Consider the following 27,846-nt stretch of genomic DNA (forward strand, 5'->3'; position numbering starts at 1 on the left):
AACAGGATTCTTACCTATTTACATTATTAAGATATTAACACAATTTGGTAATATTAAGTATCAACTAAGTCCTAACTGACTGTTGTTATTGCCTTTTTGTACATTTGTATATTTCATTTTCATTTTTATTCATTTTCATTTTTACTTTATTTTTTAGTTCTAATTATTTGTATTTGTTTTGCTTCTCTTTGTATTTCGCTGCTGCATGGCAAACATTTCCCAGTTATAAATAAAGTACTTCGGATTCTGATTCTGATGCACTTGAACTGTTTGGTTAGATTTGTAATTGGCATAAGACCCCGGAACCTTTCTTTGTGTGTGAAGGCAAGGTAATATTGATTTCTGCTCTTTTTGGTTACAGAAAGTTTACAGGAGCAACTGGGAGAAGCAGAGGGAAAAGGGCTTCGAGCTGCATTTGGACTCTCTTTCTATTCTCACAGCTAAAGCCAAAAGAGACCTGGCCAGCGACGTGAGTTTTTCCAAAAACAGTGTTTACAGTTGGCCAAAGGCTATATGTTGTTTATTAGTACAATACAAATGCCTGTAAAACAACTAATAGGATTTTCCCCTGGCAGATCAAATACAAGGAGCAGTATGAGAAAAACAAAGGCAAGGTGATCAGCATTAAGTCTGTCAGTGATGACTCAGCGATGGCTCACTCTGCAATGGCCACCAAACTTCAGAGTGATCGCAATTACAAGAAGGACTATGAGGACACCAAGACCAAATACAAGTGAGGCTCTTGACCTAGATGGATCATTTTGAATGTTTGTCTCTAATGCAAGATGAAATGCTTTATATTCTTCTCTTCATGTTGGAATTACCTCTGCTTCAGCATACAATCTTGCCACATTTGGAATAAAACTATTCATTTAAATGTATTTCTTCCCAAGTGTTCATCTTGATATGATGAACATAGATCTCATCCATGCCAAGAAGGCTCAAGGCCTTGCCACTGACACCAACTACAAAACGTTCCTCCACAAGTACACCACTCTGCCCACCGACATGAACGTAGCCTGGGCTAAGAAGGCCTATGGACTACAGAGCGATGTAAGCATTGCCATTAAACAAATAACAGTTTGTTTCATGCTCAAATAATGACAAATGCACAACAGGATTTTAAATGTGAAAACTGTGTCTGTATTTAGAATCAGTACAGGTCAGATCTGAACTGGATGAAGGGTGTTGGCTGGGAGGCTGCAAAATCTCTGGATGTCCAGCAGGCAAAGAAAGCCGGGGCTCTCCTCAGCGAGGTAACCTCCAACCCTATGACCCAGAAAAAAAAGGAGAAATGTCCTTGCTTATATTGTTGAATGCTAACCCGTAGCAACAGTTTCTGTCCACATTTTTGGTATTGTATTTAAAGGCAAATGTTATTTAAAGAACTATTTATAACTACAGAACTTTATAGTTGAATTAGCACTGAGAGCATGAGAAAGTGATATGAAGGCTTATATCTTGGTTTATGGCTTAGGTCAGGTGTATTTAAAGAGCTGCGGACCATTCTGGTTTTCTAGAAACTGTGTTAAGTAGCTGGAATACAGGCAGCTATAACAAGAGACCAGGCTGATTATAGTGAAGCTGTTACTCAATAAAAAGGAAAAAAAAAACCTTCATTAATTAGGGTTTCCTCTTACAATTATAACAGCTACGACATGTCTTAGTAAAAGAAAGATCTAAAAAAAATGTACAATGCTAAATAGAGGTAAAAAAACAACCATTACGTCAGAATTAAAAAAAATATCACAAATAACTTCCACTCCCTACTTAACTCCCTCCTTAGCCCCTTTGTGTCAACCCCCATCTTATCCAAATAATATTTAATAAATGCTAAAGGTGCATAAAGATATTTCAATGACACATCCAGTGCAGACTGGAGAAGTCCAGTCTATATTTATAATGAGCAGCTACTTATTTTCAGGGTAATTCCAGTGATGGGAACCAACATTAGACCATGAGATGACAGACGGGTCATAAATAGAACAGGGCGTTGAGTTCCTCCTGAGCACATTCAGATATGTCTGTATCTATCTGTTTGTCTATCCAACAAAAAAATAACATGTTGTATTTGTTCAACTTTACCAGGCAATTTCTGCCTTCGATTGTTCACTGAATGCATGTGCACCACTTTTGTTATGGCTTCCCTCCCTTAGACTCTCTTTTGACATTTACCACTTATATTTTTATTCTAGAAAAAGTACCGGCAGGATGTGAGTGCTCTGAAGTATACCAGCGTTGAAAACACTCCAGAGATGGTCCAAGCCAAACTCAGCAACAAACTGGCTGTGGATGTAAGTAGAGCTGTCATTTGTTTAATTCACCAGATACAGTGTGCAACATAAATCTGATGGAATTACAAACTACAAACATAATGATTTATCACATATGGCTAAAATCTATACTTGTGATCTTTTTTGGCTTAACTTGGGGGCTGAACCGAACTTAGTATGTCTTACTATTGCACATATTCACTGTCAATATGAGGTATTTCTTTCTTTTGTGCAGCGGTTGTACAGGGAGAAGGGTGAAAACATGAAGCACAACTACACACTCAGCGGAGAGCTGCCGGAGATGGTTCAGGCCAAGCTCAATGCTATAAACATCAGCGAGGTAAAACCAAACAGAGAACAGACAATCAATCCATCCATTCAGCTGCCTGTGTGTGAGGTCCTCATGTGGCACTGAGTTTACACACCTGTGCTTTTACAGAGCTGCTACAAGGAATCTTGGACTAAGATACGTGATGGCGGTTACAAGCTGAGTCTGGACGCCATTCCTTTCCAGTCTGCAAAAGCATCTGCAGATATCCTCAGTGATGTGAGCATGAAACTTCTTTTTATCGATGTAGTTTTCACTGTGGGCCTTTAAAATACTTTATTTTAAAGTTGCATATAGTTTTTTAACACAGAAAAAAATCCTATCTATAAAATGGTAACAATAACGCATCGCTTGTACTGTATGTACATTTTCTTAATTTGTCTGTGTAATGATTTACACACTGATACATTTTACTCAAAATCAAGTGAGTTATTTTTTCCTTTCAGCAAAAATACAAGGGAGAATTTGAGAAGACGAAAGGGAAGATGATCGGTCTGAAGGGACTGCAGGACGACATCAACATCGCCCACTCAGTCAATGCCAGCAAGCTGCAGAGTGATGTGAGTGCATTTGAACTGTTACTCAGAAGACAGAAAAATCCAATAGTGTACTGTAACATTGTTTTCTTGTCCATCTGAATCTCTCCAGATTAAGTACAAGAAGGACTCTGCAAAGGACATGTCGAAGTTCCACCTGTCCATGGACATGCTGGAGGTGTCCCATGCTAAAAAAGCCCAGTCTCTGGTCAGTGATCAGGACTACAGGCTGACCCTGCATCAGTACACCTCGCTGGCTGATGACATGAAGGTGCAGGCTGCCAAGAAAGCGTACGCTCTGCAGAGTGAGGTGAGAAAGTGGTTCTTTTGTTAGATAATAATACAAGTGTTTTAGCTACCACACGTAATAAATCGGATAAATACATTGATTATCAAATATTTTTAAAACAATACATGTAGTATTTTACTTTAGTACATTTTTAATTAAACAGTTTAGAAGCAATTACTCAAACTAAACTTGTTTTCTTTGTGTGGGTTTTTGTTACAGAAAGTGTATCGCTCTGATTTGAACTACTTGAGGGGTGCGGCCTGGATCGCCACTGGAGCCCTGCAGATTGAGGGCTCCAAGAGGGCTTCGGACCTCATCAGCGATGTAGGAAATCTTCTTTTTTAATATTTTCCTAATTTGTTAATTGTTCATACAATGTCATTTATATTATCAGAAATATATCTTGCATGTCGAAATGTACTAATTTCCGGATTGAAAAACAGTTAAGTGTTCATGACTTTGTTAAGAAATCAAAAATGTACTTGATTAACTTTGAATTTCACAAAAACGTAACATAGACTAACTTTGTATTTTTCTTCTTTAACAGAGAAAGTACCGCCAACAGCCGTACAGCTTCAAGCACACCTCTGTCGCTGACTCACCAGACATCGTCCATGCCAAACTCAGTGGACAGATCACAAATGAGGTGAGACATTGTGCTTATTTTTATAGTTCTGTTGTAATAACCATCACCGTTTCGATCTATACAGCTGTGTTATGTTTTTCTCCCAGCGTTTGTACAAAGAGAAAGGGGTGAACGACCAGCATCACTACACTATAACATCTGAGAGACCAGAGATTACACAGGCTAAGATCAATGCAGCCAACTTCAGCGAGGTACACATTCCCTGTGAACAGTGCACTGTACAATAACAATGAGTGTGTGGTATTTTAAGGTTAATCTACATTGGTTGTTTGTCTCTCTGCTTCAGACCAAGTACAGAGAGTCCTGGAACACGCTGAGGGCTCAGGGCTACAAACTCACCATGCAGGACATCCCGTTCCAGGCTGCCAAGAGCTCCACGGGCATCGCCAGTGATGTAAGATCAAACTGAACCTAAAAACCTTAAGGGGACAGTTCAGCCTAAAATACACATTTTTTATTCTACCTATCCTGTAGTGCGGTTTATCAAAAGACATTGTTTTGGTGTGAGTTTCCTCCTGGTGGAGATATTGGACGTAGAGCACTACACATTTTTTTGTCCATGTTTTTTTGCAGAACAAGTACAGACACGACCACCTGCTGGAGAAAGGGAAGCACACTGGGGTCAGCGCCTCAGACGACCCATATCTCGTGCACTGCCTGCAGGCGGGCCGGCTGGCCAGCAATCAGGAGTACCGCAAGGACGCCCTGACGACCAGCGGGCAGTACCACCTTGACCCTGACATGATTCACCTGGTGACAGCTAAGAACTCCCAGGCCCTGGCCAGTGAGCAGGACTACAGGAAGAGACTGCACGAGTACACTTTGCCTTCTGACGACATGACGGTCAAGTGGGCCAAAGCGGCTCACGACCTGCAGAGTGAGGTGAGAGGTGTGGACGAGGAAGTAGAAAATGCATGGTATAATGAACTTGACTGACACCTTTTATTCCTTTATGTATAGAAACGCTACAAGGCAGATCTCACTTACATGAAAGGAGTGGCCTGGGACGGAGTGGGTGCACCTCAGCTGGAGTCGGCTAAGAAGGCTGGAGATCTCCTAAGTGATGTGAGTAGATTGGGCAAATAGTATTTATTAAAAAGCATGCCATTTGTCCCAAACAGGGCTATAGCAAGTACAATCAGGAGGCCTTTAGAATCATTCCTCTCCAGGGCAATAAAGTACTGAGCAAAATGTTTTTATTTTATGAATAATGAAATAAAAATAGCTGGAGGTTGCTAAAAGACCTTTCTTTTGTAATATTTTCTTTATATTTCCTACTGTTAAAGTGTGTGTGGTTTTGATTCATGCAGAAGAAATATCGTCAGCTGCCAGACAGCCTGAAGTTCACCTCAGTGACCGACTCTCCTGATATGGTCCACGCTAAGGCCAGCTATCAACACTGCAGTGAGGTGGGTTGAAATGAATAAGTTAAATTATCATGGTATAATTCAGTCCCAATCTACATTCCTGTTGTTTGAACCGCTCATGTCTTTCCGCTGCAGAGGCTGTACAAATCTGGAAAGAATGACGACATGCATAAGTACACTTTACATTCAGATGACCCAGAATTTGTCAGAGCAAAGATGAATGCCCAGCAGATAAGTGATGTAAGGATACTTTTCATAATCTAAATATGGCAAAATACATTTGGAACCTTTTTTTTTATCTTTGAAATTTCATCTTTTTAATTATTCTGCGTTATAGAAAGTTTACAAGGCGTCTGGGGAGCAGGTGAAGACGTCTGGCCATGACCTGAGGCTGGATGCTATTCCCTTCCAGACTGCAAAGGCCTCCAGAGAAATGGCCAGTGACGTGAGTTGAATTGATAATTCATTTTGAGTCCATAACGTTTCTTTTGAAGCACAAATTAGGATTCATTAGCAGCTCTTACTGCTTATGCACCTTTTTCAAAATATAGGGAAAATACAGTTAGACGTCTTAACAGTTCAATGTATTTTACACCACGTGCTACACCTTAATTTATCTACAGCCATTCCCAAGATGTCGTGTTTATCGCCCAGTTTTTAATTTATTTTATAATTATTACTTATAGCACAAAATGATTTGAAACGTTTTTCTCCGGTATCCTGGATCAAAGTATTTCATTCGTTTGTATGGAAGTGCATTTAGAGGTACAATCCCTGAAGCTACATTTAATCCCAGTAACATTAATTAAACTTTTCTGAAAATGTATTTTTCTTCCTCCCTCAGTTCCGCTACAAGGAGTCCCACGTGAAGGAGAAGGGGCAGCAGGTGGGGCTGCGCTGTGTGGAGGACGACCCTAAGATGGTACACTCTATGGCAGCCAGCAAGCTCCAGAGCAACCTGGAGTACAAACGCCAGTCCAAAGAGGACCGCGGCCAGTACAAAATGCACGCCAACCAACCCGAGTTCCTGCAGGCCAAAAAGAGTCAGGCTCAGGCTAGTGACCTCACCTACCGCAACAAGCTCCACGACTACACCTGTGACCCGGAGCAGCTCAATGTCAAGCATGCCAAGCAGGCCTACAAGCTGCAGAGCGACGTAAGTAGTAATGCATGCGGAGTATAGGGTCAAATCATTTCTAGTGGGTTTTTTTTTCAGACAGTGTCATAATTTCATTTCACTATATTTACTATCAAACTTTCACTTTCACTTTCATCGATATTAGGTAATCAACAAATCAGTCCAGGAAGAAGGTGTCATGTTGTGGCAATTTGATTTGATTTATTACACATTTATTTGCCGATATGCACCACTACATAAAAAATAAAGGAAAATGGTTCTATATTTTATTGCATTTTTTACTTAACTTGAATGGCCTTTTAAAGCTCTATGCTGACATGGACATAGTACTTACATAATTACGGAATTTAATTGTAAAAATAGTTGTTGGTTTTTGGGAGTACTTCAATTAGATATATATGTCGAGAAGATAACTGTACCACATCCAAATATTTCCTGTCTTGTGGGGCAATTTCAACTAAATTGACTAATTAGTTGTTGCTCTCTATTGCAGGTGAACTACAAGGCAGACCTGAACTGGACCAGAGGAGTGGGCTGGACCCCTCCCGGCTCCCATAAGGCCGAGCTGGCCCGCCGGGCTGCAGAGCTGGGATTTGCTGAGGGAGTCACTACTGATGAGGCTATCGCAAACTATCAGCACATGATGATGGTGAGGCAAACATGAACAGTATTAAATTATGACAAATAAGCCTTTTATACAATTCAAATCCAACACAGTGAGCAAATTCTTCAAAAATGATCCTTCTAACTTTCTCCTCGCCCCTCTTCAGGTTCATCGCCAGCAGCAGATGGAGCAGCAACAGCAGGAGGCCTCAGAGCAGTTTGAGACCAGCGAGGAGATCAAACAAGGCGTCAACATGGACGCCATGGAGGTCCTCCACGTCAAGAGGATGAAGACCATTAAGACCGTCCAAAATAAGACCAGCACATCTTTCAGATCCATGGAGAAGAAGTCCAGCACCACCTCGTCCTCCTCATCGGCTGCCATCCAGAACACCGTCCAGACGTCCATATCTAGTAAAGATGATGCGATAACAGACGCGTAGATCAGAGGAGATTTTATTGATGATTGTGTTAAGGAATGGTGAAGATGGCAGCTTTAAGAAAGTGCGGGTAACTCTACAAGTGGTGTGCTGCGGTGATGTAGATACATGAGATGCCACGCTAGAGTCAGACGAAGTACTGTAGGTGCAACAAGAACTGCAAAATGAAGTAGAAATGATAACGAAAGGGATAAGCATGTTGAATAAGGAAAGGACTTGTCAAGTTAGATTAAAGGATTGTCAATGTATGTGGCGAGCAAAAAAGAAACTTTACTTTTAGATTTATTGCAAGCTGTTTTTTTGACATTTTATCAAAACTTCTGCATGGGTTAAATCACCTCCAAAGGACCACATTCAACAGCAGCAAACACATCAGAAATACCAAAACCAGAACAAAAATGATCATGTTTGAAATGGGAAGTTTGAATTTTGTTCATATTGAGTGTGATTAGAAGATAATGAAGCCGTACCAGAGATTGCCAGCACCGCAGAAGGTTTTTTTCAATTGTTTTTTTTTCATTTATCTTTAGATATGAACAACAAGATCATATAAGCAAGGCATACACCTTGTGGCAGCCGTGGAAAACATGCAGTTTCTTATGAGGTCTGCTCATCTAGTGCACTTTGAGCTAGCCTCGGTGATAAAGACGTTAAGGCCTACTGAAATGTGTGGTCTACATTTTGTCTGGCAGGTTCAGCTTCGTGAGTTTGTATCAATGCCCATTTTGACTCAAAGCTGGGCTGGGAGTAAATGCTTGGTTTTATCACTGATCGAATAAACTTGGTTTTCTTTTTTCAAGGCAAAATAAGCTGTTGTCGGATTTTCTTTCCAAAATAAACACATCTTTTAGAGCCAATGGCAAACATCACAGTATTTATTGAATGAATATAGTCATCAGTTGATTTTGTTTTTGATCCAGTCAGTGAATGAGTTGACGTTAACGTAGACACCAGGCTTGTTTTTCTCAGCACAGCCCACACCCCAGCTCACCACACCGGCGACGTACTGTGTGCCATTTTTCTCACACACCAAGGGTCCACCTGAGTCTCCCTGTAGAGGTAGAAAACAACAAATTGAGGGCCATAGAGGAAAAGATCAATGCATCTGATACAAGTTCAATACAAGACTGATGCCTTTAAAGCTATCTGTAATTGTGTTGTCATCAAGTTCGGATGATTTTTGGCTCCTTTTTTACAAATTGCTAGATTTAACAGCTATAGCTTTGAAGGTAGCCATGTAAATATCTCTTTCATGAGCACCCTGCATGCCTTGACACCTTGATACTCCCCATTTATGATCATACACACCTGACAGGAGTCAATGCCGCCCTGCAGAGTCCCTGCGCAGAACATGCTGCTGTCCAATACATTCCTGTAGTCATCAAGATTTCTGCATCTCTCGTCAGAGATCATGAAAACCCGAGCGTTCAACAGCTGGGGGCTGACCCTCACTAAAAGAGGAGATTGAAGTGAATTTGTATGAGATTGAGAAACAAACAGACACAGGACTGAAAGAGCTTTTTTCAATGAAGACATTGTGACATTTCACAGTAGTAAAAGCGAATGATTTAGCTCTGTTAGTTTCAGTCCAAAACAAAAAAAGGAGCTAATTGTTGTTATCCTGTTGCATTATGGAAAATGTAGGATTCAGTGACCCAAACTAGAGGCTAGATGTATTTTGGCCTCTTCTGCATCAATCTTGACCTTTCTGTTTCTTGCAAGTCCCTTAACTTTATGGATATGCAATACTGAAATATAATTGTACCAAATAAACTGTTTACCTATCATTAAATAACTTGTGATAAAAACTTTATTACGTGTTTCCGTGGCTCCCCATCCAGAGATCACACACTCCTTTCCAGCAGGGAAGGCCTGGTCCGGTAAACACACTGCCTTCACAAATCGGGTTTCACATGCGCAGTAAGGGCTGTCCGTTACCTGGAGCTTCAGCAGAGCTACACAGGAAATAAGTACATACATCAAAATATGCACACAAAAATGCTATATTTTATTTGTGTTACAAACCAATGTCGTTGTATAGAGCTTTGGGAGTGCTCCTGTAGTTCTCATGAACAATGGTTTGTATTACTGGAATGGTCTGGTCCATTTCCTCCTCTTTTTCTATGTTCACTCCTCCCAACACCACTTGGTAATCATAATTAGATTCACTGAAAAAAGAAATCAATAAATAAGTAGGCTTGTAGAAGACATTGGAATTGGCTAACAATAGAAATGCCAAACCCACATGCAGTGTGCAGCAGTGAGCACCCAGCAGGAAGAGAGGAGGATCCCACCACAATAGTGTTGGAAATCAAAGGAGGAGCCTTTGGCTTTGTTCTGCACCGACACCTGCCAGGGGTGGGCACCCGGGACAGCCTTTCTTCCGCCAAAAATTCTGCTACTGCGAACAGGCAGGGATTTCCCACATTGAGAGAAATTGGGAGAGCCTGGAACTGGTGGTATGGTTGGAACAGTGGGTGAGACTGAGGGACATCAGAGAAGAGTGAGTAGGTACAGGAACACAGTGTGTGTGTGTGTGTGTGTGTGTGTGTGTGTGTGTGTGTGTGTGTGTGTGTGTGTGTGTGTGTGTGTGTGTGTGTGTGTGTGTGTGTGTGTGTGTGTTTGTGTGTGTGTGTGCGTGCGTGCGTGCGTGCGTGCGTGCGTGCGTGCGTGCGCGTGTGTGTGTAATTACCCCCATCAGAGCACTTCTTGACATTGCAGTAATCCCACTGCAGTTTACCATCCTTTTTAGTAAAACACCAAGGCTTGTCATCTCCATCCGGGTTCCTTAACCATTGAATAGATAATAATTACTATGTAAAAAGTGATACTGTGAATTTCATTTGTTTAAATCCTTTTACAAAAAAACTATATTTGAAGAGATATTTGAATATGTTGAAGTATTTATGATACATGTATAACATGAACAATCTCCAAAAGTTGTTTTGGGAAATGATATGGAGGTTTAGACTCTGAAATCAAAAATACAATCTAAAGCTACGGGTGGAGAATAAGACCGTTTTTCACTTGAAAATGTCTAATTTATTGGCCTAATTTGACTATACCTGCAGTGGTTGTTCTGTTCCAGTCCAGTAAAGTCTGAGTACATGGTAAAAGGATCTTCTCCATTTAAAACAATAAAATAGGAATGCCAGTCGAGACACTCCCGCCCATTTTCTGCCATGCTGACGACTCCCCTGTATGTCTCTCCATTTCCCACATAACAGTCAGTGGAACCTACAGTACACAAGAATATGTGGGGGACGAAAACGTTAGGAAAGCTCCAAATCTCACAAACAAGAATATCTGTAACATTCAAAACACAAATACAGCCTTTTTTAACTTTAACGATAAATGACAACAGAAACTATAGATAAGGACAAAGTGCTGGTAAATAATACAAATAAATAATATGTTTTTTTTTATCTTTACCAATTTCACAGAACTTCCCAGTATATCCATCGGGACAGAAGCAGCGAAAGCGCCGGATCCCTTTCGAGCAAGATCCTCCATTCAGGCAAGGGTTGGGTTCACAGACGGAACTTGGCACTGATACAGACATGAACAATTGAATGATGCGCATCATCAACTCTCAAAGAAAATGGTCCAAAACTAAATGTAGCTTAGGCACTGTAGCTAAACTGATTGTGCTGCTCATTCTCTCTCAAAGGATTATAACATTTAGTGAAAGATGGGCTTTAGGATACTCACATGACCTGCAGTCGGCCCCTGTATAGGGAGGTCTGCACTTGCACTCATAGTATGGGGGATTCTTTACATTCATGACACAGTTACCACCACGACCACATCTGACGTTCTCGCAAACATTCCTCACTATATACCAAAAAGAAAAGTTAACAAAAGTTCATTTTAGCCATGTGTGAACCTCATGCATAAACATTAATATATTCTTGTAAGTCCATAAAAAAGACTACCGTAGTTTATGAAAATGGATTGAAAACCCCCAATACAATCAGAAAAGTAACCAAGAATTCAAATGAGCATTGCTTTTTAATAAACAAAAATCCTACCTTTTTGACACCTCTTCCCTATGTATGGCTGAAGACAGTAGCATGCAAACTCTGTATCAGATTTTCTTTGGCACGAGCCACCATTGTTGCAAGGGTTTGGATCACAAATATCTAGAAATGAAAGGAAAAGGAATGATTCCTTTTTTTTTTAAAGGTAAGATGAACTCCTGAGCTCTGTGAATGTCTACTCACATCTGTTTATAGTACACACATACATATATATATATATATATATTATACACATCTGCCATACATATCTGTTTATAGTGCACATATCTATATATTATACATATCTGCCATATACATCTGTTATACGTAATATATGCATCTGTCCATACCTCTTCATTCAACAGTGTAAAGTGTTTAAATACTCTCAATGTATTCCACATATGTATATATTTCACATCCTCAAATCTTTATTGTTGTTATTGTAAATATTCTTCTCTCTTTTTGCACTATTTTATTTATCTTATTTGCACCATGTATGTTGAGTTGTTGGAGGAGCATGGGATATAAGATTTTCATTGCCAACATATACGCTGTATATGCTGTGCATATGACCAATAAAACCTTGAAACCTTGAAACCTTGAAGACACATGTACAATTGGTAATGTATAATTAACCAGGGCCGCTTACTGGACTCCTCCATTAGGTCATATAACCAGTTGCCGTCATCTAAAACAGTGAAGGGGGAGTCGGTGGTGTAGTCATCTCCATAGTCCACGTCTGCCAAGGACAGAGAGCTGATTAAACACTGGAGTGTCGCAACCAAAAGCAGTCAAAACAGACTTTAATAAAAACAAGTCAACTACTAAATTAAAGCAGAGAAAACCTTTGATGTCCTTTTTACAGAGAAAATAAATACATCAAATTGTAGAATCTGGATGGGGTTGGAGCACTTGAGAGTAAAGTAGTTCAAGAAAATTGATGTAAATATAACTTATGTAACTGAATACAAGACAGTATACCAGTGAATACTGCGGTTGAATAAAAATGATGAAGTATTTTTAATGCACATGCATGCTACAGAGTTCTATCTCACTTGAAGATTTATTGATGTCATTGTGTTCAAAAAAGTTAGACATTATCAAATATCAACCATACAGCCCAATAAGTTAGAAAAAGAATGAGACATAACAATTTCAGTTGGAATCACAACTAGCTGCTAAGTGTGATATAGAAATGAGTAAGTGTCACAGATACGGATTTCATGAAATGTGTGCCGCCTCAACTGTAGAAAAGATTCTTACACATGGCATCTAGCTGGAACGACAAAGTCACAGGAGAGAAGAGATCAGCACGTTTCCTTGTCATTCAGAATTAAATCATCCTCTTTATGAAGATATTTAGAAACTTACCATTGGGTCATGTCCGCGAACACTCAGTGCACACAGGCATATGATTAGGGCCCCTGCAGTCAGCATGGTGCTGTGTTTAACTCTCAGCACGGTGAAGAAGACTGAGCATCTAGAGCTTCATCTAGACTTTAATCCTAAAAACCTTATGGATACCCAACACATCCCACACACTGGTCAATCTTTAGCCAGCTGCATCGATTATGTCGTAGTGTGTGTGTGTGTGTGTGTGTGTGTGTGTGTGTGTGTGTGTGTGTGTGTGTGTGTGTGTGTGTGTGTGTGTGTGTGTGTGTGTGTGTGTGTGTGTGTGTGTTGACTCAATACATTTAATTTCTGTAAATATTTACAACTAAGGAGAAAGGTCAAGTTAGGGGGGAAAGGGAGGAAGAGAGTCTATATTTATACTTCTTAATTTCTACAAGCATATTCCATTTTTCATCATTTTTTCAATAAATGATTTTTTAAAATGACAAAACAAAACAAAACAAGACAAGTTACGCAACATGGTTTTGCTTTGGTCTGGCTTAAACAAACTCAGCCAGAATCCCTATCAGTGTGATTGTTGTGAAATACATTTCTCGTTTCATTCATTTCATAATGATCTTTATTAATAGTTGCTGCAAGCATTCTTACAGTTATGTAATTACAACACAGTGAGGTAGTGTGTCACAATTGTGGGGGTGGAGTGAGAGCTTTGATAATATTTCTGATCACATTTTGTTACAAAAGGAAACTTATTGATCAAAAAACAGTACATAACAGAGTCAGTAATGTGGTAGCTTGTCTTGAGTTCTCCTCCACACTACAGTATGCCCATTTCTATGAGAGTAAATAATGGGAAATCCAGTCAACAAGTTTGCCGACGTTGGCGTAGACACCGGGTTTGTACTTCTTTCCGCAGCCGTCGCCCCAGCTCACAACACCGACAACATAGTGAGTGCCATTACGCTCACACACCAGAGGGCCACCCGAGTCACCCTGCAGAGAGACAAAAGAGGTTCAAACTCAGTTTGTATTTTCTTTTTCTTTTACAGCTAAAGGACTTTTTTAAGCTCATAAACATGGAAGAAGCTGTCTCCTCCATGTCATATCTGAATAGGGGAGGTAACAATTCATGGGGTACAATAAGACCATTCTTGGACTCAAATCATCACATCTGCTACCCTTGATATTGGGACACTATTGGGCCCATAATGTTCAATCTGGGTTTCAATTTTTGATTCCACCACGTGTTTCTAAGGATACTCCATGAGATAAATAGGAACATATGCATTAAATACGCTGATTGTGTGATACCGACTTAGTACATATATAATACAATCTAAATGGATAAAAAGGTTTTAAGAATATACATGAAACCACATCTCTCACTGACCTGGCAGGAGTCGACTCCTCCTTTCATGTTTCCTGCACAGAACATGCTGTCATCCAGAGAGTTTCAGTAAACATGGGGAGCTCTACATTTCTCCTGCGAGATCAGGAGAACACGAGCATCCAGCAGCTGGTTGGTACCGTACTTCTCTGAAATAAAATTGGTGGAGTATACCACCAATTACATTTCAAAATTCACTGAAAATTCTTGAAGTGTATGGTTGGAGACAGAAATAACTTCAATGTCTTTTATCTAAATCTTGTGAGCGTACTCTGTACTTTTGTTTATGTATCAATGTTCAACATGTATTCGTGCTTATTGTTTGCCACAGTTTTTATAATTATAAAGTGCTATATTTGGGTATCTATGGAAGCACTGAGAGGCGATCCATGAGTGATTTTGGAGTTATATATCAATATGTCAATTCAATAATGCTTGGAATAACAGGCTTTAAAATGACCAAGTAGAAATACGTTACCTTGTTTTCCGATTTGAATGCGTGATATAGGACTGGGTGAATTGGATGAATATCCATGAGCTGCCAAAGTTCAAAACATTTTCCATTTCATTTGCTGTTGGGCTGTTCTTCTTTGTTTGTTTTATGCTCACAAAACTACTTTAAAATGTGATTATTTCAAATCAAATGTAATTCATTTCCTTTTGTCTTAATGCTACATGTTCAGCCCCTGACCACTCTAATTCAGGTTGTAATGTTCTGAAGTGTGTAGTTCATATTTAAGTGATACTTACGTGTTTCAGTCATGCCCTATCCTGAGATCACACACTCCGTACCATTATCAAAGGGATGTTGTGGCAGGCAGGCCGTCTTCACAAAGCGTGTTTCTTTGGCACAGTACGGTTTGTCCGTGACTTTCAGCTGAAGCATGGCTGCACAGAGGAGGCACTAATCAAAGCATTGGTAAAGCGTATACAAGAAATGTACTTTCAAAATGAGTTACAATCAAGAAAAAGTGAATATATCTTTGCGTCTCACCAATATCATTATGTAGAGCAAAGGGGCTCTCCCTGTAAAGCTCATGCACAATGGCGTTCTCCACTGGAATGACCTGATCGTATACTTCATCCTTTGCTATATCCACTCCTCCCAGCACCACCTGCATTTCAATCTCGGGTTTACTGGAAACAACAAAACGTTAAATTAAGTTCAGGTGAGTGTGTCCCTGCATAAATCTACATTCTGCTTCCATGCAACACTGGATCTTACATGCAGTGTGCAGCAGTGAGCACCCAGCAGGACTCCAGGAGGATGCCCCCACAGATGTGGCTGAAGGGCACGGTGGAGCCTACAGATCTGGTCTGCAGGGATACCTGCCAAGGGTGGGCCCCGGGAAGAGACTTCTTCCCTCCAAAGATCCTAGCTGAGCAGCCGGGCTGAGGCCTCCCACACTGGGAGAACTGGGTCGGAGGGGCCACTGGCGCAGATGGAGTCGGATCGGTTTCATAGATGGTCTGTATGGTGGGTGGAGCTGGGAGGGATGGAACATTACAAATTTGCAAATCAATCTAGGTCTGTGGTTGTTTTTGCACGTGTGTATTTGTGTGTGTGTGTGTTCTTTTTTTTTTTACCTCCAGAACATTTCCTGACATTACAATAGCTCCATATAAGTTTGCCATCATTGTTGATGAAGCACCAGGGCTGATCATCTCCATCAGGGTTCCTCAGAAACAGACATTTTAAAACTTACATTAAAACCATTACATTAAAACTTTCCTTAAAAACTAATCATTTCACTCCCCAACAGTTGTACTTATTTATGAATTTTAACACCCTTTTTCTTGCATTTATGAGGAATGATTTTAAGTATTAAAGCATTTCATGGAAGTGTGTCTTGGAATACAGAGAAAGCCTTTTTACTCCAAAAAATGTAAGACTTTTGCCATGTCATGCCTTACATGAACTGTACAGACATGTACAGACCAACAAAAAAATAGATCATGTCAACAGAAGGCACTTGTGCAATATTTACACAACATGACCCCTCACCTGCAGTAATTGTGTGGTCCAATTCCATCGAATCCTGCATACTCTTGAAGGGATCGCCTCCTTTCTGCACGATGAAATAGGCATTCCAGTCCAGACAGTCTTTCCCTTCAACGTCTTTACTCACCATCCCGCGGTAAAAAGTCTTGGTAACAGTCATTTGGTCCAAGAAAATCGTTTTTTTAATAGCCATGTGATTGGTGGAATTATAGAGGTTAAATGTGTATGTCAATTTAGTACAGAGACAGAATTGTATTTACCAACTTCACAGAATTTCCCAGTATATCCATGAGGGCAAGAACATTGAAAGGAGGCGCGTTTGCGACCCTTGGTGCAAGAGCCTCCATTCTGACAGGGATCGGGCCTGCAGGGGGAGGCTGGGTGCGTAGGCAGAAACAAAAAGCTTGTCACAGGACTTTGTCACATAGGACTTTAGAATATTGACGACATAAAATCAATACACTATTACTATAACCAACAGAATTCCTTGAAAACAGACCTTTTTGCAGTTAGGTGGTTTGTATGGAGGATTGCACTTGCACTCGTAGAATGGAGCAGCAGATGTAAGAACAGTTTCCATGGCCACACTTCACATTCTTGCAAACATCTTTCACTGAAAAACAAATGGGGCTTTCATTGCATATAGTTTACATTGCATTTTGCTTTGCCTGCTCTCTTTTGCTGGGCTTGCTGTCTGTTTGTTAGCCTACCTACTTTACCTGTTCTTTCTAATGTAGGTTAATGAGATTTTACGCTATGTGCTGATTGGTTCCATAACACTGTTGTGCATTATTGTCTGCATTATATATCTGTCCTTCTTCACATTATGCTTGCCTTAGTAGCTTAGCGTTTCGTCCGGTTCAGCCGCTCAATTGTATGCTTTTCATGCTGTTGTAATTGTAGATGTGTTTGTTTTATTGTTGTTTTAATACCTAATTGAACACCATGCCATGGAAAAACAGTGCTTTTGAGTAGTATGACATAAAACCAAGCTTAAATCTCTGTGGTAATTCCTTTGCCCTATGTCGAGCTTAAAGGTATAAAGTAGTATGAAGTTAAAAAAAGTAGATCTCAATGAACCTAAAATGGTACAAGGAAATTGATACTGTCGGTCGACAGTGTGCTTCTAATAATCCACTGGAAAAGTTATCCCTTAAATCTTATTTGTTTTCTTTTTTGAAACATTGATTAGACTCAGTTCAGGTTTCTCAAGAAGTAGAAGAGCTGGAATTGTATCAGTACTGTTTTTCCAAACGAAAAATACCCCTTATTCAGTTTTGCACTGTATACATTACTGCAAATTGTACTGTATTATACTTCTGCATGGCATCGATTTATGCTAATGTAACAATGACTGGTTCAGGACAGATTTGTAAAGTATCACAGATGAACACAATGTTAAGATTGTTGCATGGTAAACTACAGAAACCCTGACAGACACTGACAAAAAAAAGTCTTCTGATCCTTTTTACTATGTCTGATCTGAATTTTTTTCCTCCTATGTTTATGAAACGAAATTTCATTTGTATGATTGGAAAAACAAGTGGGGTCTTCTGTACAAAGATCTCAAAAGTGTAAACGGATTTGAAAAGGCTGTCCATCGACAGCAGACTCATTTATACTGTAGTCTATCATTACCACTAAAACATACAGTACTGATTTTCCGACCACAGCCTAAAAATAAACAAAAAACATTTCAGAAATTGTCTTAATTTTTCAGCTGAGCTGTTTTTTTTTATTCAAACAGTGATCACTTTACAGTGGGTGCAAGAGCATATTGTCAATATACAGCACTTAATATAATGTACAAAGAGTTGAGTTTGGAGCGCGACTTCTTTCTCCCTGTTTTTAACCTCTTCTTACAGGTTCAGCGAGTCATCACCTGTTTGCAGTGTCAAAGTGTATTCGGGTTATCGACAAGGGGAGTGCTAAACCATGTGTATATTCAGCTTTATTCCAGATTTAATTCAAATAATACGCCAAACTCTTGTTGATTGCTCCACAGACACTTCAAAGCTCGCAACCAGTGGATAATCAACATAAGTGCCTCAAAGCTTGATTGTTGAACATTACAGTTAGATGAAATCTAATATTCAATCATCATTCTAGTGGCGTAATAAACCACAAGCAGAAAAAAAAGTCATTAACAGTGTTAACATAAGTCTGTCTTCATACATCTTGATGTTTGTTTAGAAATAATCCAGCCTGAACCCAAGACATTCACATTTCCATTGCAATCTCCCAATGCGTCAACCTTTAAGACATACATTTCATTGTCTTCAGCCACAAAGAATATGGCAAAAAAATATGGTGCAATTCACAGGTTTATCACTGGAAACAAGAGGGAGTAGGTGCAATTTCCAGGAAGTAAAAATAATATAAAAAAGTCTATAAATATAGGCATATAATGCTAACTCTTAGGAGCAGAGTCAGGCGCAATGGTCAGTCTTTCCCACTATCAAACTCCATGATATAACAGATCAGAAATAAGTCACTGCAGGTCCAGAGGCTTGCCATTTTGTTCTGTCTGCTCGCAGAGTGAGCCTTCCTCAAGGTGACGTACAGTCTCCAGGGTGAAGCTTTGTTCAGGTATATTCTGATTTGCGGATGTAGTTTGAAGGCACGTAGCCTCGCCGGCCTCCAGTCTCCCCGAGCCACCACTCACTGTTGCCATTCAAGTCCTCGAACTCCAGAATCCGCAGCCTCTGATTGGCTGAGATGCTCAGTTCATTGGCACAACGAGCCTCGAAGGAGTAGATAGCATAGTAAATCTGAAAACGAGAGAGAAATAAAAACAGTGACAGTTAGTTTTGTTTCCCAAATGTAAAAGCAGTATTAATATCTGGTGGTAGCATCAAGGACGGGCTTGTGGCAGACAACAATATATGTTTGTTTAAGATAAAAGAAACTCTTACAGAAGCTGCTTTTGTTGGGTTCATTTTCAACTAAGGATGGGCTATATATTGATGTTATATCGATATGTTACAAGATATTTAGTCTTAGATTTTGTTTATTGCACTATCCTAAGTTTTTCCTTCCCAATTAGGGATTTAAAAAAGGGAATTGCATTTAGCCAGAAATCATAAAATCCATTTTTGATTATGAAATCTGATTGTCAAAATATGTTTTGAAAGCATCAATGGTTAACCCCAAAATAAGGTTAAAATATCAATATTGAGCTATTCATCAATGATGGCTATACCATCAAGCCTAAGTTTAACATGGTGGTTACTCTTAGCACTGAAAATAATCTGCCCTTGTATTGGTATCTTATTTCCATCATAAAGTCAGACTTCATCTCACCTGATGACCGTCCACTTCACTCTCCTCTTCTGCTTCCGGCTCCGGCTCGATGTACTCCTCTCTGGGGAGAGTGGTCCTCTTCTGGCCACCGTTATCTCCATTTCTCCACTGGTATGAACTGTAGGTTTTGTCCGTGTGTCCATGCCGCTGTGATCGATTGTTTCTGAGTGAAGAATAAGAGTCTGTCTCCGAGAGGTCTGACGTCTCCTTGTGGCTGCTCGGACTTGCACAACTCGCATCGTAGGAGTCTCTGTGCCGGTAAGAAGGATCGGTGTCTCTGTGACCGGAGGAAGTTCTGTGAGTTTGTTCTGAGAACTCCCTGCGGTTTGCGGGATTTCTGGGCGAGGAGCTTATGGAGTTGCTCTGACTGGCAGGGTCTAGGCTGGGATTGTCTCTGGGGTTACTCCTACGGGACGAGGCAGAGTCGAGCGAAGGGTGTGGCGAGGAATGACCCTGGGGCTGCGATGTGGAAAAGCTGACGGTGGCTGCTTCCTGGTTAAAGGTCAGCGTGCTGTTGCTGTTTTGGCGGGAGAAAACAGGGGACGAGCCGCCGTAGCCCGACTCATTGGACGACTGGCTCTCTATGGACACGTCCGACTGGCTCCTGCGTGGGTTGTAGGGTTTGAGGAACGAGCTGTAAACAAAACCCTTGCCGACTGCAAAACAAGAAAATTAATTGATTTTATTAAAGCATCTTTATTTCAAGGTCAGAATTTCATCCGAATATGTTGCTGTTTGGTTTAGCACTATTCAATCAGGGCTTGGAGTATAAATGACCTACCTCCTGTATCAATGAGCCAGCGGTTGTTGCTACCCATGGGGTCCTGCTGCTTGATGACACCCACAAGGTCTCCTTCCAGTACCGAAACATCCAGATCCTGGGCTGCATTGAAGTTTCTCTCCGCCTGGAAAAGTTTCTCAGGTCCGTAACGTGCCAGAAGTCCCGCCCGGTGCTCATCTGTCTGAGAGATGTGGTTGGGCTGAAAGCGACAAGGACAAGACTCACGGTTAGATCAAGAACTCGATATGACACAAATTAGATTCAGAAATAGAATACTTATTTTATCCCCATGAGGAATTTGTTCAAAATAATAACGCTAAATGTGAGCATTGCATAGTTTAATAAATCATACACAATAATGCCCTGTTTTTTAAGATGAGCATTTACTCACAGGTGCCTGCAGATGCTTTCTAGAGATCTGCTTCTCCAGAGTCTTCTTCTCAGAGGGCTTTTTGGTGGAGGTGGCAGGAGGAAGGTTCTCCGGGCAGAAGCTAAAGCTCTGCAGGAGTTGGAGAACTCGACCGTACTCCTCTTGAAACTTAGAGATCAGGTTCCCCTCTGGGCCGACTTTGTTAGAAAACTGGAGACATGTCAAGAAAAAGGTCAGAGTTTGAAACAGAATGCAATGTGTAAAAAGCATTAAGAATGTATCAGTACGAATATTTATGACAAAGACACTCACAGCTTGTAGGAGGGGCTTCAGCTCTCCCAGTGTCGTCTTCGTGAAGTCCTTCTGCGATTGAGCAAAGGCCCTCACGCAGCCGGTGAACAGATCCTCTGCAGCCCCGTGGAACTTGGGGAGCTCATCCAGGAGTTGGGCGTTGAGCGCCTCGTAGTTGTTGCGTGCTGCCTGCAGCTCATCCTGGACGCGGCGGTCCTTGAGGCGTTCGGCGCGCTCCTTGCAGTTGTCGTAGTCCAGCAGTTTGTCGAAGCGCTTCTGGATGAGCTTGTGCGGCCCGGCGAACATGAGGAGCAGCTGGGTGAGCGGGTTGATGACTAAGGCCTCTGTGCGCTCCTTCTGCTCAGGGAAAGGAGGGGAAGAGGGTTGATAGATGTCATCGGAGTCATTCTTAATGCACTCAAACAGAAACTAAGAGATCATAAACAGGAAGAGGACTTACAAATTGAGTGAACTGTTTGTCGCTGATGCAGCGGTGAGCTCTCTGGAATCGCTCTGGGTCCAGGATACTGCGTTCTGTGTAGATGTCACAGAAACTGATGGCCGCCAAGACCTTTACAGAAGCCGATTCCTGAAGAGATGCATTTCATTAAAATCCATGCAAGAACCAACTAAATATGTATAGATACACTTGGTGGAACATGTACTGAAATCACTGACTATGTATGTATCTTAAATATTTTCCTCATGAAACGTTTCTTTTGTATTTGTTTCTCTATGTGATAGTGGTGAAATGCTCTTACCCTTATATGCTGCAGGTACAAGGAAATATCTCTGATGAAAGACTTGATGAGTCTCTCCTGCAGCCTGAACTTCTTCTCAGCTTCATCAAACGCTTCATCTTTGATCTGTGAAAAAGACAGAGAGAGAGAGATCAGCACAATTTCATTCACCAAAACCTGACAGTCTACTCTTTGCTTGGCTTAGGAAATAAGGAGCAGGGATTTACCTGTGGGGAAATTCCTGTGAGGTGTTTGAGGTGGCTGCTGACTCGGTTGGATTTCTTGATGATGGAGTGCATGCTCAGCTTGGAGATCTTGTCGATGAACGTGTCCTCGTCGCCTTTCCTGTATTTCACCACTGTGGGCAGCAGAGGGAAATCAGTTCAGACTCTGTACTGAAGAAACGCTTTCCAGAATACAGACCAACCAGCTGGCTTTTTTTTACCTAGGTCCTTCCTGCGTTTGTACTCATTGATGTTCACGTTGATCTCTTTGATGGCCTGCAGAGCCTCAGTCAGCTGGAGTCGGTCATGGTGGCTGTCAGGTGTAGCCCCCAGCAGCTCCATCAGCAGAAGCGGGTAACGCATCACCCGCTGCACCGGCTTGATTAAGAAGGAGCCGAGGTTGATGTAATTGGTTTTCCCCCTGAAAAAGGTGACAGAGACAGCCGAGAGGTGTTTGGTTGGAGGAACAAAATGATGATATGTGAAGAGAAGCTCACACACAGCCACTATCACCGTCACAGCTATTCAATTATGTTCCCATCCAACACAATCATATGGATTGTATGATCCAATCATATCTTCACATATTCTGATGATGATCATACAGTTTTTTGGAGACATAATTGAACCAATAACGCACAATTAGAAAAAAAATATTGATTTGATTAGTTTTAATGCAATCTGCTGGACATTAACATAGTAACAAGGTCAATTGCATAATATGTTGAAAGCAAAAACAGTGACAATATTTTTGCCATTGATAAAATTAGAATCATAAATTGAGGTTTGATTTCTAGGATTTTATATGCCAATTTAGGGTAAACCCATTTCAAAATGTAAATAGTACAAATGTCACATAAGTACACATGAGGACATAAGACTTGTTTATGGTGTTTGATTTCTGGGTTCCCTATTCTCCATAAAGAGAACTTTGTTACAAAATGCTAAAAATATATAAACCTTATGTTATTTAAATAAATACTAAATATTCAATAGATCAGTTATTGGTAATTGCTGTTGCTGTTGCTGTTTTAGTCCAGAAGATGGCATTAGATGCATTTTCCCGGAATCAACGAGTACCTTTCTCTTCCACAAAGGAGACAGAATATGTCTCTTCCCAGCAGTAATAAACAGTATGCACAAACAACAAATACAATGAATTCCTCTCAGGCCGGGGAAGGGAAGAGAAATGCCAGCAAACCGCATTACACAGACACACACAACACACACAGAGGTCATTTCCCGGGGGTTAATGAGCAACAGGCATGCGGTCGAGATGATTCTCATGCTGTAAAATCATGACGACACTGGTTATGGACACTTACCACTCTCGATATATGGCCCTGTTGAAGTGAAGGTTGGAAAAAGATGACAAAAACAGGATTTATTAACCTATGATCTGATTATAAAATGTCATTAATGTTTCATATTTCCACAGGCATTGAATTTCCAAGAATTCAAAGGAAGTATTTGCTTATGCAGGGACTAAATCCAGGTTTTTACTTTGCAAGAAAACTAGTTAAGCCAGCTGCACTGTGGTTGTTATGGTTTTGTTTTGTGAATTCTCTCTTAAAATTGGAGGCCCAGTGTGGCAGTAAAACATGGCAAATTCTACTGGGCGGTAGACGGATGACCTTTAAAAGCTGAATAGGTTGCAGCAGAGACTCAACTTTTGAAAATACTATTACTTTTCCCGAGGCTCGCAACAGTATAGTAAACCTACAAATTGAGTAGAAAAGCAGCACTTCAAGAGCAAGTGACAATAGCTTTATTTGAACAAAGTATTGTGAGTCTGTACACAGCTGTACATTGTCCTTCTGTTTAGTGTGACTTCCTGGAAACAGCGCCCTTTATTTTAATCTAACGCTTCCAGTTAATAAACCTGTGTTTATCTTTAAACCCTGACTGATGACTTACTTTTATAGTATTGTCAAGTGTCTGAGTCACTGATGGTGAAACTACACAAGTGAAACCAGATAGAGCACATTCTTTGACTGCTTTACATTACTGAGAGTCACAGCGCTCCATCTCAGTGTTGCTACAGCATGGGTACAGTAAAGGCATGTGTACTGAAAATGGGTACTTGATTTGAAAATGGATTAAAAGTTAAAAACTACTCCTACTGTTTAAAGATTTACCCGGACTGCTCTCCACTTTTATAACTTGCTTATGCATCACAGTTCAAAGTCTAATTAAAAACCCATCATAAATTGTTTCCATGAGAGTTAACAGCCAACGGGAAACCTTTAAGTAGCCTAACAACGTTTTGTTTTTAAACATATACTGACAATCGTAACATCTGATAGCTTTAATGTCTCAACAATCAACTGTAAAGTTGGTATTTTACAGCAAAACCTTTTAAAAGTTGAATAAAAAAAATCACTCACTGAACGCTACAAACAATAAATGATCGACAGACTTTTACAGTTAATGTTTGACATCAACTTTATATTGGTATTAGTGTCCACTCCTGATTTGTTTTCATGCTTCTGAACACTCGAACATGCAAAAAAAGTGTTTTAAGTCAAACTCACAAATCCAGCTGGAATCTCAAACTACTGATTTAATCCTTTTTAGACACATTTTCGTGACTCACCTCAGCCTCTCCAGACATTCCAACACGTGACGCTGGATGTTTTCTTCTTTCTCGTAGCTCTCGAGCAGAGAGATGGCATCATCGTGGTTCTGGCAGTAGATCTTGTACACTTCTTCAAGCTCAGCTTTAAAGCCCAGAAATACATTTCCTGAGAGCACAGGGTACAGAAACATAAGGTCAGAGAGAAGGAGGATGTTTTTCACTTCGACAGGAAACTAAAGCCAAACAGAGGAAAAAAAGTTAGGTAAGTTGGTACAGAGTGAAATCTGAATTGAAAAACCTCTTTGTGATATTTCCCTAGCTTCCTCAAATGGTAGCTATTTTCAAATGCTTTTAAACTTTTGGGAGCGTGAGAAGAAGTTGCTTGACTCCTGGTTGGTAAAAAATGTCCGAAGGATGTGCATCTTTGAGAAAGGGGCTTCTTACCGATAGAGTCTGTGTCCTGCAGTGTCTCATACAGGCGTTGTGACAGGTCGATCACAGAGCTGATGTTTCCAAAGAGCCCATCAAAGTCCACATTCTTCACCTTCAATCAATGCAGAAAGAACATTTCAAAGCACTGATAAAAGTTTTTAGGTTTTGATGATGTGAAACACAATAGCCACATTTTAGACACATATTTTCAGATTTCTTACTCAAACAATGCTCTAACTCCACCTCCAAAGTCTTCATCTTCTTACCTGCTTCTTCTGCAGTGGCTCGATGATCTCCTCGACACACATCTGCAGGTCTTTGATGTAATCCTTCTCCGTCTGCAGCAGCTCCTCGATGACCTTTGACCTCTTCTCCAGCATCCTCACCTCGGGGTCCTCGGTGCCTGTGCCGGCGGCGGGGGAGGATTCCAAGGTTGCGACGGAGTCCACGGGTTTGGGTTGGGAAGAGAGCAGCGTCATCTCTGGAGAGACAGGAAGGATGACAGATTTAGTTCCAATCGAATCAAATGAACACGGGTTTCAATATTGATCTTTCAGCTACTTCTGTTATGAAATGTTTAAGTAAATATTAGGATTTTTTTCCTACAAATGGATCAATTTAGGGTCATTATTTGCCATGGAATTGGCATAACACAAAGCTTGATACAGCATAAATTGATGACAAAGCAAAGTCAAAAAAGCGAAAGAAAAAACAGTTCCCAGCCCATGGCTCCATTCATTGTATCAAACATGATCCTGCATCCCCGCCCACCCTCCCACCCGGCCCGCCTTTTACTCTTCCTCTCCTTCGACTAGCTTTTGATCAATGTCTCCGCTCTCACTCACAGAGGGCTGATCTTTGGGGGTGCCCGGGGCTGGAGGGAGAGCCTGGTTCATGCACCGCTGCTCTTTATGAATGGACCCATAACTGGAGTGGACTCAGGCTCTTTGTGTGCGGCACAATGGCCTGTGACAGCAACTACAGACGTACAGGCTCTCAGGGACCGAGCAGACACTAAAGAGGAGGACTGAGGGAGCAGAGATAACTGCTGGGGAGTGATGATACATGTCGTACATCTTTTCTTCAAAAATATCTTCAATCACCACATGTGCTGTCTGTATCTTTGATTACTCAGTGAGACATTAGGCTCTTAGATTAAAGGATAAGTCTGGAGATATCGTACAATTGCCAAAAAAGCCATAAAAACTAAACTGACAATGACTTATTGGTGCATCCAAAACACAAGCCTCTTTCTTTGAGCCGTAGACTGGAATGTAATCAAAACAACTATAAAATACACCACACAATTGAACTCGCTGACATACTCCTTCATTACCATACTAATTAGAGCAGTAAACCTGTGGTAGTCCCAGAAAAACTGTTTTGTTCTCTCCTGTTTGAGTTATTTTAGCTTAAAACAGTGCCTAGCTGTATTTTGAAATTACCTACACATTTAGAATATGTGACCCTATCTTCATAACACATTTTTAAGACTTACAACATCATAAGAAGCAAATGCACTTGAGGTTGAGGACATAATAAAGGATTAAGATATGGACTAAAACAATGTCAGATTTGCACTTCTTGTGGATTTCTTTGGACAAAATATAAATAATTACCATCCCTATCATTTTACTTTACCTGTGAGGTGTGGGAGAGAAGATACAGTGGCAGCAGAAACATCTACTGTAAGCATCTAAGACACCACCGATTAAAAGATAATTTGCACTTCAATTCAGATGGGTCAGTGTGCTATTTAGAGGACCTGTAGAGTGTACATACTGCAGCAGTTCAAGGTGGTGTGTATTTTAGATCAACGCTCTGTTGGATCTCAGGAGGTCAAGATGTAGCATGCGATGTGTTGACGGACAAGGATGACCTCAGTCTTGCTCCTCAACAGATGCTGTCAGAGGCTAACGAAGTTAACTCTGCTTACCCTAATGAACTTGAAAATGCTTGCATGCGACACACACACACACACACACACACACACACACACACACACACACACACACACACACATGCAGCCCAACTGCTGCAGTGTCATGTTTAAATGACATCAAGGCAATTACATCCTTTTTCAAATGAAGATGAATTTTAAAAAAACATGAAAACTTCTCATGTAATGATAAAGACCTTGCACAACCTAACTAAAATACCTTATTTAACATTTTGATGCAACAAAAATACAAAAAGTTGACCCACATTTGTGTCTGATCCTCTGGCCACCTGCCTTTTGTCTGCCTCTCATCCTGACCTCATCCCTCTCTCTTCACGTGACTCGGCTAAAGCTTGACTCAAAGGAGCTTTTCTCCCTTTGCTTGCACCGTTTCTAGAAAGTAGCCCACTAATGGGTTTTAAAAGTCACACAAGCAGCGACACAATACAAAGAGAGACTGAAAACAAAAGACTCTGAATTTAATTGGAATCAATCGGCTCATTCCCACGTTTGATCCTCCACATACACATACACGGCATCATACGCTCCACTTCACACGGCTAAATAGGAAGCCATTTCCATCATAACAACCTGTGAGAATGCATGACCAGAATCTGACCTAATTTAATAAATGTCTACTTTTCTTTTCTTTGTGGAGTATTATAAAGAAGCTATTGGCATTGTGCACATGTTTGCAAAACACACACACAAGAGGCTAGACTACTTTACTGTACAATTCACTTCCTTTCCAATCTGATGTACAGCAGAAATGCTATTCATTATTTTGTGAGTGAGAAATGACGACAT

General features: G+C 40.6%; 3 protein-coding genes and 1 pseudogene across 4 annotated transcripts in view; 1 reads left to right on the forward strand and 3 right to left on the reverse strand.

Moving 5' to 3' along the window:
- Positions 1–9,431, forward strand: part of nrap (nebulin-related anchoring protein) — a 19,475-nt gene extending 10,044 nt beyond the window's left edge. The window contains 21 exon segments of the mRNA XM_063892841.1: positions 362–469; positions 576–733; positions 894–1,053; positions 1,152–1,256; positions 2,196–2,294; positions 2,509–2,613; positions 2,713–2,820; positions 3,048–3,161; positions 3,250–3,447; positions 3,646–3,750; positions 3,974–4,072; positions 4,159–4,263; positions 4,359–4,466; positions 4,646–4,954; positions 5,033–5,137; positions 5,383–5,481; positions 5,575–5,679; positions 5,777–5,884; positions 6,284–6,595; positions 7,071–7,226; positions 7,348–9,431. Of these exon segments, the coding sequence (XP_063748911.1) occupies positions 362–469; positions 576–733; positions 894–1,053; positions 1,152–1,256; positions 2,196–2,294; positions 2,509–2,613; positions 2,713–2,820; positions 3,048–3,161; positions 3,250–3,447; positions 3,646–3,750; positions 3,974–4,072; positions 4,159–4,263; positions 4,359–4,466; positions 4,646–4,954; positions 5,033–5,137; positions 5,383–5,481; positions 5,575–5,679; positions 5,777–5,884; positions 6,284–6,595; positions 7,071–7,226; positions 7,348–7,623 (3,042 nt within the window). The 3' untranslated portion in view covers positions 7,624–9,431.
- On the reverse strand, positions 8,480–13,144 carry LOC134870604 (hyaluronan-binding protein 2-like). 2 transcript variants are annotated; one of them, XM_063892844.1, is made up of 13 exons: positions 13,011–13,100; positions 12,903–12,915; positions 12,289–12,378; positions 11,652–11,762; positions 11,332–11,454; positions 11,053–11,169; positions 10,686–10,857; positions 10,313–10,407; positions 9,866–10,103; positions 9,646–9,788; positions 9,438–9,575; positions 8,929–9,071; positions 8,480–8,671 (listed from the first exon to the last, which is right to left on the reverse strand). In XM_063892844.1, exons 1-13 carry the CDS (start codon positions 13,074–13,076, stop codon positions 8,516–8,518), a joined length of 1,605 nt encoding a protein of 534 aa, XP_063748914.1. In that variant the 5' UTR covers positions 13,077–13,100; the 3' UTR covers positions 8,480–8,515. The 2 variants fall into 2 exon arrangements, with proteins under 2 accessions (XP_063748914.1, XP_063748915.1); XM_063892845.1 differs by lacking the exon at positions 12,903–12,915 and having other exon boundaries at positions 13,011–13,144.
- Positions 13,145–13,666: 522 nt separating this feature from the next.
- Positions 13,667–16,723, reverse strand: LOC134870606 (hyaluronan-binding protein 2-like; annotated as a pseudogene).
- Positions 16,724–18,084: 1,361 nt separating this feature from the next.
- The window catches only part of dnmbp (dynamin binding protein), a 46,142-nt gene continuing 36,380 nt past the window's right edge, over positions 18,085–27,846 (reverse strand). Inside the window, 13 exon segments of the mRNA XM_063893238.1 lie at positions 18,085–19,152; positions 19,685–20,340; positions 20,466–20,664; positions 20,857–21,045; positions 21,148–21,483; positions 21,587–21,715; positions 21,888–21,992; positions 22,094–22,224; positions 22,312–22,511; positions 23,416–23,433; positions 24,687–24,834; positions 25,113–25,212; positions 25,367–25,581. Of these exon segments, the coding sequence (XP_063749308.1) occupies positions 18,967–19,152; positions 19,685–20,340; positions 20,466–20,664; positions 20,857–21,045; positions 21,148–21,483; positions 21,587–21,715; positions 21,888–21,992; positions 22,094–22,224; positions 22,312–22,511; positions 23,416–23,433; positions 24,687–24,834; positions 25,113–25,212; positions 25,367–25,581 (2,612 nt within the window). The 3' untranslated portion in view covers positions 18,085–18,966.

The sequence above is a fragment of the Eleginops maclovinus genome, chromosome 10 (assembly GCF_036324505.1).
Source record: "Eleginops maclovinus isolate JMC-PN-2008 ecotype Puerto Natales chromosome 10, JC_Emac_rtc_rv5, whole genome shotgun sequence".
NCBI lineage: Eukaryota > Metazoa > Chordata > Actinopteri > Perciformes > Eleginopidae > Eleginops > Eleginops maclovinus.